The sequence below is a fragment of the Cavenderia fasciculata genome, assembly GCF_000203815.1.
Source record: "Cavenderia fasciculata unplaced genomic scaffold Scf_Dfasci-G-o-31e06.f1-3, whole genome shotgun sequence".
Taxonomy (NCBI): Eukaryota; Evosea; class Eumycetozoa; order Acytosteliales; family Cavenderiaceae; genus Cavenderia; species Cavenderia fasciculata.
The window spans coordinates 1,702-20,409 of record NW_004457728.1 but is presented as its reverse complement, the minus strand read 5'-3'; the positions used below and the strand labels follow the sequence as shown (position 1 = coordinate 20,409).

The following is an 18,708-nucleotide window of genomic DNA, read 5'->3' as shown; positions in this document are numbered from 1 at the left end:
ACAATAACAATAATAATAATAATAATAATAATAATAATAATAATAATAATAATAATAATAATAATAATAATAATAATAATAATAATGTAAAAAATAATAGAAATTGAAATGTCTAAAAAAAACTATATGACATCATCACAACAAATTAGTTTATTAGATTCACCGAAAAAACCATGGTCTCATACGTTGAAAGATCAAATGGTGCCAACCAGTGGAGATGTAAATGCATTGTTTTCAGTATTGTTGGATAACCTTGCCAATATAGCTTCGATGGTATCCATCTTGGTTGCATTTGGAATGCCCATGGATTTTGTAGCACGATATTTTGTCCCAGGTCCAGCGATTGCTGTGATGCTTGGATCCTTGTCCCTTTCGTTTTATTCGATTTGGTTGGATCATAAATCAAATGACCCATCTGTTCTCTATACATCCATTCCAATTGGGTTGGATGCACCCACGACAATCGGTCTCCCATTACTGGTGGTTGGACCTGCCTTTCTTCGTTCACTCGGTGCTGGTAATAGCACTCACGACGCTTCAATGGATGCTTGGTTGGCTGGATGCACAACGGTATTTTTAATCGGAGTATTCAAGGTACTATTGTCTCTATTAAGTTTTGCTCAAGGCTACTTTCACCCGGTTGGAAAGGCAGGAGCTCTTGCAGGTATTGGATTGGCTCTCTTGGGTTTAAACCAACTCTTGACAATCCTCGAGGAACCAGTTGCAGGTTGGATATCGCTCTGGGTTCTCTTTTTGCTATTATTGCACAGAGTAAACAAGACAAATGGCCTCCCGATTAATATACAGCTCCCCTTTAACCTTTCAGGCGTTTTATTGTCTGCTGTTATTGGCTCGCTTATCTACTATGTCATGGCCGCCGCCAAGATTTCTGTTATTCCCATGCCAACCGACATTCTATCAAACTATGTCGTGTCATATCCCCATCCTGCAGACATTTTTAGTAGATTTGCATCAACCATTCAACAAAACATCTCTATTGCCATACCCTATGCAATTTTGGTAAACATTGGTGGTTTGACCATTTGTGACGCTGCAGTCACCGTCGGAAACAATTACAACACCCGTGTTGTTCTTCTCATTGACTCTGCCACTACAATCATTGGTAGTTTTCTTGGTGCCGTTACCCAAACCACTCCATACATTGGACACACCGTCTTTCATCAAAAGTTTAAGGCTCGCTCTGGATACTCGGTCATCACTGGTGTGATTATTGGTTTGGGAGGTTTTTTGGGCTACATCTCCTTCCTCACAAGCATTTTACCAAAACCAGCCATCATTCCTATTTTTATATTTATTGCTTTTGAAATTTGTTCAGAGACATTCCATGGAACCTTGTCTGGCATTTTTAGACATCATGCACCAGCCATCGTTTGGTCATTCTTCCCAGCTCTCTTCCAATTTGTAAATATTATCCTCAGTCAAATTTCTCCCACACTCTCTGACAGTGTCATTGACCCACAAAAGGTTATAACAAGCCTTGGGCTTGCACCCAACGTTGTCTCTATGGTCTCGGTCATCATCGTACTTGCTCATGGATTTATTTTAACAAGTTTACTCTGGGGAACCTCTTTGGGCTATATATTGGACAATCAGTTGGCAAAGAGCGCAATCTTTTTGGCAATCACTGCATTTGTAACTTTCTTTGGTGTCATCCATAGTGTTAATCCAAATGGAGAGGTTTATCTTCCTTGGAATTCTGGATCTAATCTACCTTATCATTGGTCAGCTGCTTATTTATTGTTGGCTATCATTACCTATGCCTTTTCTTTTTATCAACCAGATCAATCAAAAATTAATTTAAATGATTTGGAAAATAATCTTAATAATAATAATAGTAGTAGTGATAATAATGATGGTAGTACTTTGGATATTCAAAACCATTTTCAAGAAAAAAAATTTTAAAAAAATTAAATAAATAAAAAGTTTCGAAATGGCAAAAGGAAATGATGATCTCTTTTCAAAAACCATTTTCGAAAAATGTCCTTTTTAGAAGAGATAAAAAGTAAAAAAAGATTAAATCAGGTCAATACTATTGTAACTAGAGTTGATGGTTCAAAAGTTATCATTTCTTCAGAGGGCGAAGAGATTGTATATACTGATGACTCTTTGACCAACTATGGGTACATAGTTGATACAAAACCAGACGAATTGGCACATCAAATAGATTTATCATCTTTGACGGATCTGAATTCAATAACAGATTTATCGCCTTTGTTTAAACTATATATTGGAAGTCAAGATGCTGCACACAACAAAAATGAATTGACAAAAAAATCGATCACCCATATTTTAAATGTTGGCTATGGAATTGATAATATCTTTCAAAAAGATATAACCTATCTCAGTATCAATATATTGGACAATGTCGATGTTGACATTACAAAGGAATTCCCTCGGGCATTTCAATTTATTGAACAATCTTTTGACAATGGAGCAACAGCCTTGCTTGTGCACTGCAACGCAGGTATTTCGAGATCATCAACTATACTTGTAGGATTTCTAATGAACAAATTTAAAATACCAATGCAAAGGGCCTTGGATGTGGTAAAGGAAGCAAGACCTTCAATTAAACCAAATTTTGGTTTTATCAAATCTCTATTGGAATATGAGAAAGAAATCTTGTTGTAATAATAAAAACTACATATATTTATTTAGTACAGTATTCAAACTTTGGGTTTGTTGTTGAAAGACAAGATTTGCTTTTGATTGTTGAGGAGTTATAGATGTGGAATTAATTCTTGTTGAAGTTCTTTTTACACTTGTTGTTTGTTTTGATTCGTTTGTCATTGATTTTACAATTTCAAATAGAGCTTGTGATTTTCTAAAAAAAAGGTTTTAATAAATATCAATATATATTTTTTTTGTTTGTTTTTTTACATACTGTTGAACTTGTTGTTTACCAGATAGATCTGATAAAGTAGGATCAGGTGATTGTAGGGTGGAAACAAAACAATTATCAAGTTCTTGAATGAAAATTGGGATACAAGAGGAAAGAGTTTCATAGAAATCGGTTGGAATATTGGCCACAAAGACATTTGAAAGAATTGAAATGGCTGTGAGAAGTGGGGTGGAGAATCTTTCAGAGTCCCATGGTCTTACTTTGTCTCTTTGTTGACTTGCCTTCATATAGGCAAGGAAATCGGGTGTAAATATTTCGTATAGTTCATTCAATTCCATATTGAATTCAAATCCATCGCACACGGGCAAAAGATTCAATAATACGATAAAGAACTGATCGTAAATGAATGATTCTGCCAATATCGATAGATAGATACGGTTAAATGACATGGATGCCACGATTGGTGGCCTATTCTTTGAAGAAAAGTCAATAATATCTTCTTGGTCATTGCTTCCATCTGAAACTGGTGTTGGTGACATTAGGATCTTTGTAAAATCTCTCATATAGCTGATTTGTTGTGTGATTGCTTCATGTGTACCAAAGTGTTCATTGATTTTACTTTCTTCAATTTCTGATGGTTCTTTTAAAGCTATAGAAGCATTTGACCGATTCAGTCCTGTGTTGGTGGTGGTGGTAGTTGGTGGAGATGTTGTACTGACAGTTGTATTGCCCCTTGTTCTCTCGGGTGGGGATATTTGATTTGATGCTTTTGTTGTTGTTGGTAGTGGGGAGGAAGATATAGAAGAACCACCAGGTTTTGTTAAAGGTGATTTAATCAACAGATCTGTTGAAGATGATAAATGAAATGAATCATTTGATGATCCAAGAAGGTTATCAGTTGGGGAGGAGGGAGAAGAGAAAATAGAGGGATAAAACAAAACTCTTAAAATTGGAGAGATAAAGTTAAGTTTGTTTTTAAAGATATCCGAGAGTTGGTTGACAAAATTATAACATTTTACAATATCATAATTCATCAAAACGAGAACCACGTCTATGATTGTTTCCAATCTGATTGATAGGTGATCCCCACGAAGTGTCATTAATATTTCTCTTTCAATCTCTAATAATTCCTCTCCACTACAATTTTTTATATGTTTTTGGATATCCAAACTAATTTTTAAATCCTTTATCTTTGTCATTAAACTGGTTGTTAACTAAAAAAATAATATTAATAAATAAATTTTTAAAAAAATAAATAAATACTCTTTCTTCTTACTTTGGTATTAAACTTTTCATAATAAAGTGGAGGAATAAAATAAGAATAGGATTCCATATTTTTAATAAATTCTTTTCTCATATCAACTTTTGGTGCATTTGATTTAAGAACATCGGAAAGAGTATCTTCAAGAGTGGTTTGGAAACACAAGGATAATAAAGTGTGTGCTTTTTCTATTTGATTATTTCTAGAATGTTTGTTGGCCAAAATGATAGCTTTTTCAAATCCACTTACAAACTCTCTGTGGTAAATTAATCTTTCAACTCTTTTTTCAGCTATTTCATTAGAGTCTTGGAATCTATAAAAAAAAAAAAAAAGAGGGAAATGAGAATGAGAGAAAAGTATCAAACATTTTCAATTTACATACTTTGAATGAATAAAAGGGTTCATAAACTTTTGTGATATTGAAGAGTAGGTTACATCACCATTTTGATTAACAGAGAAATTATTATATCCATCTTCAAGGAAAAAGGAGCCATAGGTGTATGGTCCACCTTCATCTCTTTGGTACAATAAATATTGAGGTGGCATTGAAATGTTCCACATATTAAATGAACAATCAAATCCACTACTAACCATCAATTCACTATGACTTGGACACCAATTAATCTATAAACAAAAAAATAAAAATAAATTAATAAATTAAAAATAAGATTTCTTCTTCTTCTTCTTCTTCTTTCTTTCTTTACATTTGTAACAGGTCCATTATGAGCATAAAAAGATACAACTGGTTTTGAAATTGATCTAAGATCAAATATTTCAATTGCACCAGAATCAGTGGCACTTGCCAACCAATAGGGTACAAAAGGATGCCAAGATACGCAATTGATGTTTCCTTGGCACTGAGAAGTGCTCCACGATACAGGTGACTTGTTTTTCAAACCATAACTACTTAGTTGTCTTTGATCGAGTACTCTGATCGTGTTGTCATCTCCACCAACAGCACAGTGATGTCTACTATGTCTTGACCAATCTAAACATTTCATTGGAGAATCTGATGCACGATACGATACGATTGGTTGTACAGGGTTGGCAACATCCCAAATGTGAAATGATTGATTTTCAACACATGCAAACGTAGATGGTGATAATGTGTTGATTGATACACCTTTGATAGAAGTACTTGTAGAACAGCTGCCTATTGAAAATGATCCTTCTCTCAGACCCTTTAGTTTGGTAATCGTATAGGTCTCTTGAAGTTCAATGTCGACCTCTCCACCGGTTGAAAGTGGATCGCAGTTGTACATGTATATCTGTCCATCCAAACCTGATGCTAAAAGCATACCATCATACCAAGAGGCACTTTTGATACTGTTTGCATTCTCTTGAATTCCTTCTCCAACAATCTTCCATTTAGTATCATTGCTGTTCTTTGTAGGTGGAAGAGATTGTGTTTTTTTATCTTCCTTGTTTAACTTTACTATTCTAATTGCATCTCTTTTGGGTGATGTATCAAATAATACAACATGATTTGTTTTCTACAATAAAAGAAAGGTATAAACAACAAAACAATAAAAGATGATTGTATAACATGACACTTTACATTGTGAGATACTGCAGTTGATATATGTTCGATTGATCTATCATTGATATGTATGTTTTCAATTAGTTCCTTTTTATATCTTCTACCACTATGTAGAACATTCTTTCTCCATAATGAACTTGCTGGTAATAGTTCTTGTTGTACCATCCCTCTCTTTTTAGATAATACTAATAACGAGAGAAAACAATATTAAATTGCTTTTGATCATTCAACCTCTTGAGTTTTTTTTTTTTTCCATAAATTAAATTAAATACTTTTTACGCTTTTTTCATTAGAAACATTGGTTTTACCACCTGACATAAATATTAAAAGAATCACAAAATTTATCTTTGTTTCCAATAGGTTGAGATTGTCTTGAAATTAATTTTAATTAAAATTTGGTGACATATTTGACTAAATCCTATAGTTTAACTCTGTTGGTTTAAAACTTTGATTATTCCATATTACATTGATATTATTATGGTGTGGTAATAAAAGAATTAAAAAAACAACCTTTATTACATATTTATTGGAGCCTATGAGGGGACTGGTTTTTTTTGTGCAATTTTTATTTTTTGTAAATTTTATAGTTTAGCTCTCTTGACTTGAAACGATTACAATATGATAGGAAATGATCTGAATTTTGTGCAGACATCAAACTTGCTAAAAAAACCAACATTTTAAATAAAAAATTAGTGATTTGGTTGTTTGGTTTTAGATTTTCAAATTTTTATAGTTTGGCTCAATTAACTTCAAACTTTGGTATTCCCATTGGACATTGTTTTGGTAAGTAAATGAATTATTTTAATTTTTAAAAAGCCTTTTTCAATATTTTATGTGTGTCCTCTTGGTGTTTTTTAATTTTTTTAAAAACATTTTCAAGTAATATAATTTCACTCATTTGACTTGAAACTTTAAATTCTATTTTTAAAATTATTATTAAATACTATCATTTAAGATATGGAGTCAAAAGTATTCCACAAAATAACCTTTATCTCAAATTTTAAAGTTGTTTAGTCAATTGTTCAATAACTTTAAATTTAACTTAATTGATATGAAAGTTAGATATTATCTATATATTATTATTTCAAACATTATGGTATCATTTAATTAAAATATTAAACAAAATTCATTCAAAAAAATATTAATTCTTTTGAGATAAAATTTCTATCTTTGTCAAATTTGATTTTAAAATTTTTTAAACAATACGCTCACTCATTAATTTTGTTCAAAATATGCAAATATACTATTTTTAAAAAATCGAGTTTTTAAAAAATGAAAACAAAAATATAAATATAAATATTTTTAAAATAAAATATTATTTTTCAATAGCCTCAATTGTCTATTATTATGAAAAAAAAAATTTTGATTCACGAGCTTATTTTTTGAAAAAAAGTGGTCATGGCATGAGTCGATCCAAAATCAAAAAAAGTTCAAAAAGGGCAAAAGTTGGCATGAATAGTTTTTACTTTTTTTAGATGAATCAAAGAATACAACTAGTAAATATATACTGTTTAAAATATAAAAATATTGAATAGGTTTAAAAAAAATTATACATGTTCACAAAAAAAAAAATATTTAAATTTTTGGTTTTTTTGTTTTTTTTGGTTCCAATAAAGTTGGAATTTTAATAACTTCCTTATTTTTTATTGATTGTTGTCCAATTTTAAATATGTTATATAAAACACTCACTCCCATCTATATTGTTACTTTAAATTGTTTAATATAAACTTTTGTAAATACTTCAATTTCAAGTGCTTTTCCATTTTTTAAATATCTTTTACAAATACTTATGGAAATTCATTTCCTTTTGGAAAACATAATGCTAATTGTTGTTTTACAGTACTGTAGTAGAATATCACATCGGAAAATTGGATATGATATGAGTTAATTTTTGGAAAAATAGGTATGAACAGATACAAAAAACATGTGCCTTCAAATTTTATCAGGGCACATGTTGCGTACCAGAATTATAGTATGGACACTGGTAAGTTCAAATTCGGATCTTGTAAGTCGATTGGGGAGATCCTTAAAAATATTTTAATCTCGTGGTACTTGAACGTCAGACCTGCCAAAATTGCTTTTTTATTTTTCAAATATCTTTGACAAATACTTATGGCAGTTAAAACTTATCTAACCCCTTCTGTTAGTTTGACCCCTGCTGTCAGTTTGACAGTTGTGTCAGATTAATATCAGATCGAGTGAGCTTTATCTAGGGGTAGGGGTTGAAAAAAAGAATATTAAATATTTTAAAAACAAAATTATGGGATAATCATTAAATTCGATATATAATATAAATATTATATTTTTATAAAATAAAAATGGATAAAATTTTACAAAGTCTAAAAAAAAAAAATTAAAAAAAAAGGTCATAATTCTCTTAAAATTGAATATAAAAAAAGAGCTTATATTTGAAATATATTGGTACATGTAGGAAAAATGAAATAAACAAATTTTGAACATTTATAAAAGTTAAATAATGGTACTTAGAAAATTTCATTTGAAAAATATAATCTTTAGATGACTTCAAACGCATTTTTCTATCTTCTTTGTATAATACAATATAAAATAAAATATAAAATAAAAAACTAAGATTTTAATAGTATAAAAGTTCGTTCTATAAGCAATTCATAGGTCTAGGTCCAGGTCCAAAATTTTATTATAATGATTTTATGACAAAATAAGTTTATAATAGAGTAATAAACCATATTAACATACTATTTTAAGAGTTTGAAGTAAATCCAAAGGATTATTATTCTTCAAAAATCATCAAAATATTTCTAAGTATCAAGTATTTTCCTCACAAAAATTAAATTTTAGAACTTCAAATTAAAACATAACTCCTGATATTTACGATAGATATATACATATTTATACTACTTTCACTCAAATTAATACTTAAAAGTACAATTATCTTAGATAAAAGTACCAATAGTTACGACAGTCTCATAATAACTCAACTTTTTATAGTTCAATCCTAACAGGTCGGGAGTTCGATTCCCAATTACGACATTGATATATACATCAACATGTTAGTGTATTGGGGTGATTGTAATCAATGGGTTCTATAAGCTGCTACCAGGGCCAGGGCCAAGTTTAAATTTTTATATTGTACTCCATACTAAAATATAAGTATATTTATGAGTATATCACACCAATTAAATAACTTTTGAAGAGTTTGAGGTAATTCCAAAGGATTATTTTTCACCAAAAAAAACCAAAAATTTTCTAAGTATGAAAATCCTTGTTGTAATTCTATACCTAACTATTAATACCCCAAGTGTATATTTTAGTAAATATTATACTAAAACAACTACGCTATCAAATGAATTCACTTATAAACTGCATTTATAGATTCATTCACATCAAAAATTTGGTGGCCCTCTCCGTTTTCAGATTACTTGTTCAATTCTATAATGAACAAACAATGAACAAAAAATGAACAAATGGGACTAATCTGGCTTCTATATCACCAATACCAGGCTCCAAATTTGAAGTTGGTGTCAGTAGGTACTTATTTAGTTGCACTTTTTTGGTTTCGATCCCAAATTTGGAGGTTTACATTCCACATACCAAATCACTATCACAGAATGGTTTTTTATCGGACAGGTTGATCAGGTACAGGTTGGAAAAGTGTCTAGGTTGTCCGGTGACCTACATATATGCAAAGATTTGCTTGGCCCTAACTATAAAACGGACACTATGACCCTCATTCCGATACTGAAAAATCATGTGGTTATTATGGGGTAAATTCAGTTTTGGTGAAATATTGTACCACAATATACCAGAATGCGTATAAAACTTAGCCTAATATAGAATATATTCCTCATCTATCCTATACTACACCCTCACACTCAACAATAATATCTTCACCAATATTAACAACACACTCACCAACCAGATCGATTCTAGATAACACGAATCATCGCATCAACAACACCCCAACCGCTAGTGGTGTCACCCTATACGAATTCGGTTAACCATCGCACATGTGGTTCGTAAAAGAGTCTAACAGGTTCAATCAAGGAAAGCCACTCGCAAGAGTGACTTTAGTTTTTAGTTTTGATGGATTCGATCATACAGATACAGATAGATATTGAAGCCAGGGCTCCGAACCGTCATCTTGGTTCGGTTTGACAATACCAAGATCCAAACCGATAGCATCGGTTTAGTCCAAATAGCATCGGTTTTGTCATTTTATTGTAAAAGCAAACCGTTGAAACTATGGACGGTTTGAAGATTGTTAAAATTAAATCCAAACCAATCGGTTCAGATCAGTTTCGGTTTCAGTCAAAATCAGTTTATTGGACCTCAGTTAGGAGCCCTGATTGAAGCATAAGACATGCCTCAAACTAACCCATTCTCACCCATTCTCACCCATTCTCATAATGAACCATATAAAGGTACTATGGCCCTAACTATAAAACTGATACTATGGCCCTAACTATAAAACTGATACTTTGGCCCTAAACTATGAAACTGATACTATGGCCCTGACTATAAAACTGATACTTTGGCCCTAAACTATGAAACTGATACTAATGGCCCTGACTATAAAACTGATACTATGGCCCTAAACTATAAAAATTAACATCTTCAGATATTATATTAGTTTTTTTTGCATTTAAGTTTATTCATAAAATTTTTTAAAATATTTGTTTATATCAGTTTATAAAATGGGTTATTTCTATCTTTTCGCAATTTGATAGTTCTTTTTTGTGTTTTGTCCATGTTGGGAGGAGGTATTATCTTGAAAATATTCAAAAAAACATCCCCATAGGTTTTCATAACTTTTCTAAGTCCTTTAATTCGGAGGTTTAAGTTTACATCAATGAATTTTATACATTTTGATTCTCCAAACATCTCTATCCATTTGAACACATAGTTATTCACTTTCGATTTTCCAATATAGTAATATTTTGAAAACGCATCATCAGCACTCATTTTGCGTAAATCTTGGTCTTTTTGCATATATCCAGGTTCAATGAAACTATTATAAAATGATCTGTCAAAGATATGCAAACAATCATCCAATATTGGTTTAAAACTAAATAATGATAAATTAGATATATAAAATGTCAAAATGAAAATCTGAAGAAACATACCTTTTAGATGACATCAAAGCTATTACAAAATCTTTCACCATTGAAGCAATTAATAAATGAATTAAAAATTGTTCGCTTTCTTCAATTTGATAATCTTTTTTATAGATTCTATGTAGGGAATCATATAAAATTCTTACATGACCAATTTTATCAAACAAAGTTTGAGTATTTTCGTCAGTATTGTGGTTGGAATCGTTATTATTATTACTTGAATTGTTATTATTATTGGTATTGTTTGTTTCATGGATTTCATTAATGAAATTGTTCGAATCACTAAATCGATCGTTATGGTTGATTAAAGGGTTATTATAATTATTATTATTATTATTATTATTATTATTATTATTATTATTATTATTATTATTATTATTATTATTATTATTATTATTATTATTATTATTCTTTTTACTTGAATTATTATAGGTATTGTTATTTAAATTATAATTATTATTGTTCGATTTGGTATTTGATACATTTTTTCTTTCCATTTTTCTATAGTTTTGTTGTTCTAGTTGCCACCTATGATATTTTCTCATTTCAAAAGTATTACTTAAGATAGTTTCAAATGATAAATAATTTAAGGGATAGTTGTAGTTGTTGATTAATTGAACTCTTGTCTTTGAATTTCTAGGATTGAAGTCGATCTTATAGCTACTATATAAATCCATTTTCTTTAAAGTAACTTTGTAAAATCTTTTCATCCATTCCTTAAGTTCCAACATTGATTCTTTATCATCCTGTGGATCGATATGAAGAAAAATCTTCTTGTATAAGTGAGATAAATTTACTTTACCAATGGATAGATGCAAATCTTCTCCATAAAATGGTTTTGAAAACATAGACCTATTAAAACAATAAAAACCATGATCTCTATTACAAAATTTTTCCACTGTTTTTGAAAGGAATTTATCATCATCAAAGTCTAATCTTCTAAAAACACCATTCAATAATTTTATAAATATATAAATATTTACAAATATACTTTGAATTGGTTGCTGTGTTAAAAAACTAGAAACAAAATGATTAGGATATGTATCATATTTTCCATCTATCTTTAATTTTTAACTAGAGACATACTTGTTTTCAATTCCCATCTTTTGTAAAATAATAACACTGTCATGCAATAATATTAAATGGTCAAGTATTTGCTTGTAGTATGTTAAAGTCAAGTTGTGTCTGAATTTTCCATATTCTGTAGTATTCACGGATTTAAATTTCAATGGCTGAAGCTCTAAATGTGGATCGTCTTCGTCGTATTCAATAGAAAATTGAGGAATAATGTGTTTGACCAATTCTAAATATTCCAATAGCATTACTCTTTTACCATTTTCATTTGTTGTAAGTATTGGTTTATATGGGACTCTTACTTCAAATCTTGCACCTAACTTTTGGTCAATTTTATCCTTCATAGATTGAGGTTTATCTTCACAATGTTGCACCATTGTTTTCTTAAGGATATCGTCATACCCTCCTTGGAATGTATTTGAGTTTTGAATTTTAGAACCCATAATTGGATATCCAACTTTAATAAAATTAAAAGGTTTGAGTTAATTATTGGATCTATTCGTTCATGGGTATATATATATATTATACTAACCTTCAATGCATAATTTAAGTTGGCAATGTACATCTCTAATAAATTTTGTAGGAATATCCAGTGAACCTTCTTCTTCTAAGTTTGGATAAACTTCAGTTGACAACCCATATAATCTTTTTGTTTTATCTTGGTCAGTGATTTGAAACTTTGCAACTTTTGATAAAAGTATTTGAACTAACATGACAATATCAGAATGGTTCATAGATAGAATCTTTGAATCCATTTTTGTATAGAGTTTGGAAGTATGATAGGCATTTACATAAACTGGCCAATTGGGATTGTTTGATTTGATTGTAGCTCTAATACCATTTACACCAAATAAATTTGTTTCGCTGTCTATTAAAAAAAAAAGGTTAGTAAAATGGTAAATATTCCATTCTTTAACATACCTATTTGAAGATTGTATATTTCACTTTTAGACTTTCCAAAACTCATTACTTTGTCATATAATTCTTTTTCCGAAAAAAGTAAAGTAGTATTCAGCTTTGTACTATAAAAAGTGAAAGCCATATCAATAAATATGTCCTCAGGACTGATTTCATAGCATTTGTTGAAAAACTCTGCTTGCCAACTATCTTCATCAAATATTCCTATATCATTGTTTTGATCGGCAATAAAACAATTTTTGACATAATTCATTTCCATTGGTAGTGTCGCTTTCATTCCCTTTATCTCTACAAGAATGTAGAAGCCTTTCATCATTGATTCGAGTAAAGTACATTCTGGATCATTTTCCACATCTGAAAATAGATTCTTTCTTTTAAAAAATGATTTAGGATTTTTTTTAAAATCACTAAGAGATCGTAAGAATCTTGAAACTATTCTACTCTGAATTGGGATTCCAGCGGAATAATGTACATTTCCATGTGAACAAGCTTCCCGATAAGTTGAAATACTTGAAGGTATTCTTGACTTGTTAGTTTCGTCATAGAAAAACGAATTTCTAATGAGAGGAAGCAACAAATGATTCCATATCCTGTCAGTGTCATCTTGTTTCATAGCCCCATGTGAATTTGTAAAAGGTTTTAAAATCGATGGAACCATTAATCTGATTTTAATATTGTTAGATTCCATTAACAGCATATTTGAAATGGTATGATAGGGTGTTGGTGTATGATAATTCTTGGCCCAATCAATGTTTGATTTCAAAGGCGATAATTTAAAATCAGATTCAATAATTGAAATAATTTCAAATTGTTCTTTAACTAATCCTATGAAACTATCAACATCAACCAAAACTTTGATATAATCTTTGATACCCGGTTCTTCCAAAACCAAACGATAATCTAAATTACCAATCTTTCCATTGACTAAAAAATTTGGATTTTCTTTTAGATCGAAATTATCGTTGAAGAATTCTATTCCTTTATCTCTAATAAATGGAGGAGTGGGAGATGATGGAGGCGATGACTGTAGGGGTGATCTAACTGGTGATGATTCTGATGACATCGTTGGTTTAGGAGATACTGGTTTGGGAGATGAAAATAGTGGTTCTCTAAATGGATTTGATGACTGTAGGGGTGATGTAACTGGGGATAATCCTGATTCTATGGTTGGTTTAGGTGATACTGATGCGGAATATGAAAATGGTTGTTGATCTTGATACCATGATGGTGGGGATGTGGGTGATAAATCATCGATTAATTCTTCAAGAATCATGTATTCTACATGTTCGTTATTGTAGAGTAAATTTGCTGCAGCAGCCGTCATGGCTATTAGAGACTCTGTTGGTTTGAAGGGTAGGGAAGTTGATGTTGATGTTGATGTGTTTGATATGTTTGATGGTATTGATGATGTTGACGTGCTTGATATAGTTTCTTTTTGGGAGTACTCGGATGGTTTAACAGGGCCAAAAAATTGTGGGTCAGTGGACACAGAATTGTTAAAGAGTTCAGACGCAATATGGTATCTCCAAGAGAAATTAAATGATGGATGACCCGCTTGAAAGCTTTCAATATTCAACAAGTATCTTGCATTCAAGCAAACATGCAAGCCACAGTCATCACCATTTGGTTGAGGTTGTGTTTTAATGGTGATAACACTATGATTGGTTTTGCTTTTTATACACCCAAATGCCTGATCCTCTTGAGCTAGCCGATTTGGTAACTTTTCAAGTATATCAAATAAATATGATGATCCATTGCCTGCCGAATCATAAAATTCAATTATACCAGAACCAACACGAAAAACTGCTAATGTCCAATGAGATGAGGTGCATATTGGTAGCAAAATAGTTTGTACATTATTTGGTGGTCTTGGCAATTTTAAGGGTAATTTAAATTTCTCTTGGGATTGTCTGAATGAAACAAAAACTTCAGGGTCCAAGAGCCACTCTGTTCCATTTGAGGGTGATGTGAGAAGTTTGATGTAGGCACAAATGATTGTTGAAGAAAACCAACGCTCAAGAGTGTATCTACCATGGGTCGTGAGGATTATCTGGTAATCTTTCAATCCAATATTGCTGAAGATTAAGTGAGTTGGGTCTGACCTATGAAGACTCTCTATCTCTTTGAGAAATGAATCACTACGTTTGGTGTTGTCCTCTTGGTTCTTGAGAAGAGTGGTTTTTTCTATGGTTGTGGTTTGATGATTTGGTTTAATGGTTTGATCTTTTTGGTTATTATTATTATTAGGGTTGATGTTTTTTTGGGTGATTTGACTTTGTTTTACAGGTTCATACACTCTCCAAGGACTTGGTGATCCTATTGTAGTTGTATCCAAAATGCTTGTAAAAGTTGATTGTATTTGTGCCAAGTCAGAGTGTGGTGATAGTGATTTATTATGATTATTTTGGTACATGGGAGTTGGTTTTACATATCCTTCAAATGATAATTGAGATTTTGTTTTAGGTTCTATCTTATAATCAAATAAAGGGAGTTCATCAGAGCTATTGTCAGATGTTGGTGTAGTTGGTGGTGTATCAAATGGCGACACTCTGATGTAGACTTCATCATAAAGAGAATGTGGACTAATATTTGAAGGTATAGATGTGAAATGTTCTGGAATATCTATATCCATTTTAACTGTTGTATCTTTTGATTCCATTGAGCGAGGAGAATTGTAAGGAGATATCTTTACTCTGCAATTATCCATTTCCAAGATGATTTGTTTCGTCTCTTCTGACTCCAATGAAAATTTTTTAAATCTCCATTGTGTTTTGTCCTCTGGATCTTTATAATTATATAAACGTGGAACGGTAGTTTTATGATCTTCTTGATCAAATTCAATATGTGATTGTTTTCTTTTTTTGGGTATCATTTTATATTCACTTGTTTATAGGTGTTAATCTTAAAAAAAGTGTGGTTAGTTAAACCACAAATTATTCAAAAATAAACAATGGGATGAAATTCTAACATACTTAGTTTAGTTTACTTTGTAACTATCTTTGGTTGGTGACCCACTACGGTTGGCCACTTGAAGTTGATCTTGATTGTATGTATAGAATTGTATTGATTTGAAGTAAATGTTATTTAGCGTCAATGTTATTGGTTTACTTAATTATGTGTAAATGAAAATAAAGATATGTAAAAAACCAAATTTTTTTTTGATACTATAAAAAAAAATTGCGAAAAAATATAAAAAAAAAAAAAAAATTAAAAAAATATTTTATAGAAAGAAATAATCCACAAACAACATAAATCATTCAAAAAATTAATTATAATTAAAATTTAGAGTAGAAAAATAAAAAACTTTAAAAAAAAAAAAAAAAAAAATTTTAAAAAGTTGATTCTAATATAAATTCATAAATAAAAGGTATATTTTGATTTAAATTTTGTTAAAAAAATTAAAAATTCAAAAAGTTAAAAGATTATAGAAGGATATTATTACTTAAAAAAAAAAAATTAAAAATATATAAAATATTGGAATATTGTATGAAAAATTTATAGCTCACTTGTAAAATGTTCGTTTACTTGCTATTATATTTTTTAATTTTGTAAAATAAAGATAAAAATATTTTAAAACTACTTTTTTAAAAAAAAAAAAAAAATTGTTTAATTGCCTTAAAAATTGTTGAAAAAAAAGAGCGTCTAGATAATATTTATTGGCAAATGTAATAATATTATTAAAATTTAAAAATTGTTCAAAAATATTTGAGAAAAAAAAAAAAAAAAAAAGGAAAAAAAAAATTAAAAAGTTGATTCAGATATATATTCATAATTTAAAAGTATATGTTCAATTAAATTCATTAAAAAAATTAAAAAAAGCACTTTTTAAAGAAAACAAAAAAAATTTTTAAAAATAAAAGTAGTTTTTAAATATAGAACATGTTTATAAATTAGATTAATAATTTATAGCTCACTTATAAAATGTCCTTGTAAGTGAAAAAATATTTTTATTGTTTAAAATAAAAGAATAAAATTGTTGGAAATCAACTTTAAAAAAAAATAAAAAAAAAACTCAAAATTGCCTTAAAAATAATTTATAAAAAAGAGCGTCTATATTATATATATTGGCAAATGTACCAATAAAATTAAAAATTAAAAATTGTTCATAAATATTTTGTTTAAAAAAAAAAAAAAAAGAAAAAAAAAAAATTAAAAAGTTGATTCAGATATATATTCATAATTTAAAAGTATATGTTCAATAAAATTCATTAAAAAAAATGAAAAAATCACTCTTAAAGATTAAAAAATAAATAAATATTAATACTAAAAAGTAATTTAAAAATTAAAAAATTAAAAGTTTAGGTTTTTAATAATTTATAGCTCACTAATAAAATAATGTTAAAACTGTATTAACAAATTTTCGTTTCAAAACAAATGATAAAAAGTTTTGAAATCTACTTTTAAAAAAAAATTCTGAAAAACTGATAATTGTCTTAAAAATAATTTGAAAAAGAGAGCGTCATAAATTTATCTGTATTAAAATATACTAATAAATTTTTAAAAAAGAAAATAGAACAATTGTGGAAGCTTGAAAAAAATGCGTACTTAGAAAACATTTCTATGTACGAAGTATTTTCCTCATAAAATTTTCAATTTAGAATTTCATATTTTAAATTAACTCCTAATATATACGATAGATATATACTTATTTATACCACTTTCACTAAAATAATTACTTAAAAGTACTATTCTCTTATCTAAAAGTACCAATAGTTACCAAAGTCTCATAGTAACTCAAGTATTCCAGATTCAATCCTAACTGGTCGGGAGTTCGATTCCCAGTTACTACATTGATATATACATCAACGTGTTAGTGTATTGGGGTGATTGTAATCAATGGGTTTAGGGTTCTATAAGCTGCTACCAGGGCCAGGGCCAAGTTTAAATTTTTATATTGTACTCCATACTAAAATATAAGTATATTTATGAGTATATCACACCAATTAAATAACTTTTGAAGAGTTTGAGGTAATTCCAAAGGATTATTTTTGATTGAAAAACATCAAAATTTTTCTTAGTACCAAATACTCTCCTCACAAAAATTAGTATTTTTTAACTTCAAATTAAAACTTAACTCCTGATGTATACGATAGATATATACATATTTATACTACTTTCACTCAAATTAATGCTTAAAAGTACAATTATCTTAGATAAAAGTATCAATAGTTACGACTGTCTCATAATAACTCAACTTTTTATAGTTCAATCCTAACTGGTCGGGAGTTCGATTCCCAATTACTACATTGATATATACATCAACGTGTTAGTGTATTGGGGTTCTATAAGCTGCTACCAGGGTTAGGGTTAGGGTTCTATAAGCTGCTACCAGGGCCAGGGCCAAGTTTAAATTTTTATATTGTACTCCATACTAAAATATAAGTATATTTATGAGTATATCACACCAATTAAATAACTTTTGAAGAGTTTGAGGTAATTCCAAAGGATTATTTTTGATTGAAAAACATCAAAATTTTTCTTAGTACCAAATACTCTCCTCACAAAAATTAGTATTTTTTAACTTCAAATTAAAACTTAACTCCTGATGTATACGATAGATATATACATATTTATACTACTTTCACTCAAATTAATGCTTAAAAGTACAATTATCTTAGATAAAAGTATCAATAGTTACGACTGTCTCATAATAACTCAACTTTTTATAGTTCAATCCTAACTGGTCGGGAGTTCGATTCCCAATTACTACATTGATATATACATCAACGTGTTAGTGTATTGGGGTTCTATAAGCTGCTACCAGGGTTAGGGTTAGGGTTAGGGTTAGGGTTAGGGGTTAGGGTTAGGGTTAGGGTTAGGGTTAGGGTTAGGGTTAGGGTTAGGGTTAGGGTTAGGGTTAGGGTTAGGGTTAGGGTTAGGGTTAGGGTTAGGGTTAGGGTTAGGGTTAGGGTTAGGGTTAGGGTTAGGGTTAGGGTTAGGGTTAGGGTTAGGGTTAGGGTTA

General features: G+C 29.7%; 5 protein-coding genes across 5 annotated transcripts; 3 read left to right on the top strand and 2 right to left on the bottom strand.

The window, feature by feature from the left end:
* Positions 1 to 108: 108 nt before the first annotated feature.
* DFA_04236 (uncharacterized protein) lies at positions 109 to 1,923 on the top strand (the record flags this gene model as incomplete). Its single annotated transcript, XM_004358179.1, has 1 exon — positions 109 to 1,923. The coding sequence occupies one exon, from the start codon at positions 109 to 111 to the stop codon at positions 1,921 to 1,923; it is 1,815 nt and encodes a 604-aa protein (XP_004358236.1).
* Positions 1,924 to 1,998: 75 nt separating this feature from the next.
* On the top strand, positions 1,999 to 2,707 carry DFA_04235 (putative protein tyrosine phosphatase; the record flags this gene model as incomplete). Its single annotated transcript, XM_004358177.1, has 2 exons — positions 1,999 to 2,645; positions 2,677 to 2,707. The coding sequence occupies 2 exons, from the start codon at positions 1,999 to 2,001 to the stop codon at positions 2,705 to 2,707; spliced, it is 678 nt and encodes a 225-aa protein (XP_004358234.1).
* Positions 2,708 to 2,821: 114 nt separating this feature from the next.
* DFA_04234 (uncharacterized protein) lies at positions 2,822 to 5,979 on the bottom strand (the record flags this gene model as incomplete). The annotated part of the gene is made up of 7 exons (XM_004358175.1): positions 2,822 to 2,842; positions 2,899 to 4,074; positions 4,137 to 4,434; positions 4,504 to 4,745; positions 4,826 to 5,614; positions 5,680 to 5,846; positions 5,934 to 5,979. The coding sequence occupies 7 exons, from the start codon at positions 5,977 to 5,979 to the stop codon at positions 2,822 to 2,824; spliced, it is 2,739 nt and encodes a 912-aa protein (XP_004358232.1).
* A 159-nt stretch (positions 5,980 to 6,138) lies between these two features.
* DFA_04233 (uncharacterized protein) lies at positions 6,139 to 8,610 on the top strand (the record flags this gene model as incomplete). Its single annotated transcript, XM_004358173.1, has 5 exons — positions 6,139 to 6,146; positions 6,395 to 6,444; positions 7,137 to 7,157; positions 7,608 to 7,633; positions 8,578 to 8,610. 5 exons carry the CDS (start codon positions 6,139 to 6,141, stop codon positions 8,608 to 8,610), a joined length of 138 nt encoding a protein of 45 aa, XP_004358230.1.
* A 152-nt stretch (positions 8,611 to 8,762) lies between these two features.
* Positions 8,763 to 15,618, bottom strand: DFA_04232 (uncharacterized protein; the record flags this gene model as incomplete). Its single annotated transcript, XM_004358171.1, has 6 exons — positions 8,763 to 8,779; positions 10,503 to 10,705; positions 10,764 to 11,771; positions 11,841 to 12,285; positions 12,361 to 12,696; positions 12,750 to 15,618. 6 exons carry the CDS (start codon positions 15,616 to 15,618, stop codon positions 8,763 to 8,765), a joined length of 4,878 nt encoding a protein of 1,625 aa, XP_004358228.1.
* Positions 15,619 to 18,708: the final 3,090 nt, after the last annotated feature.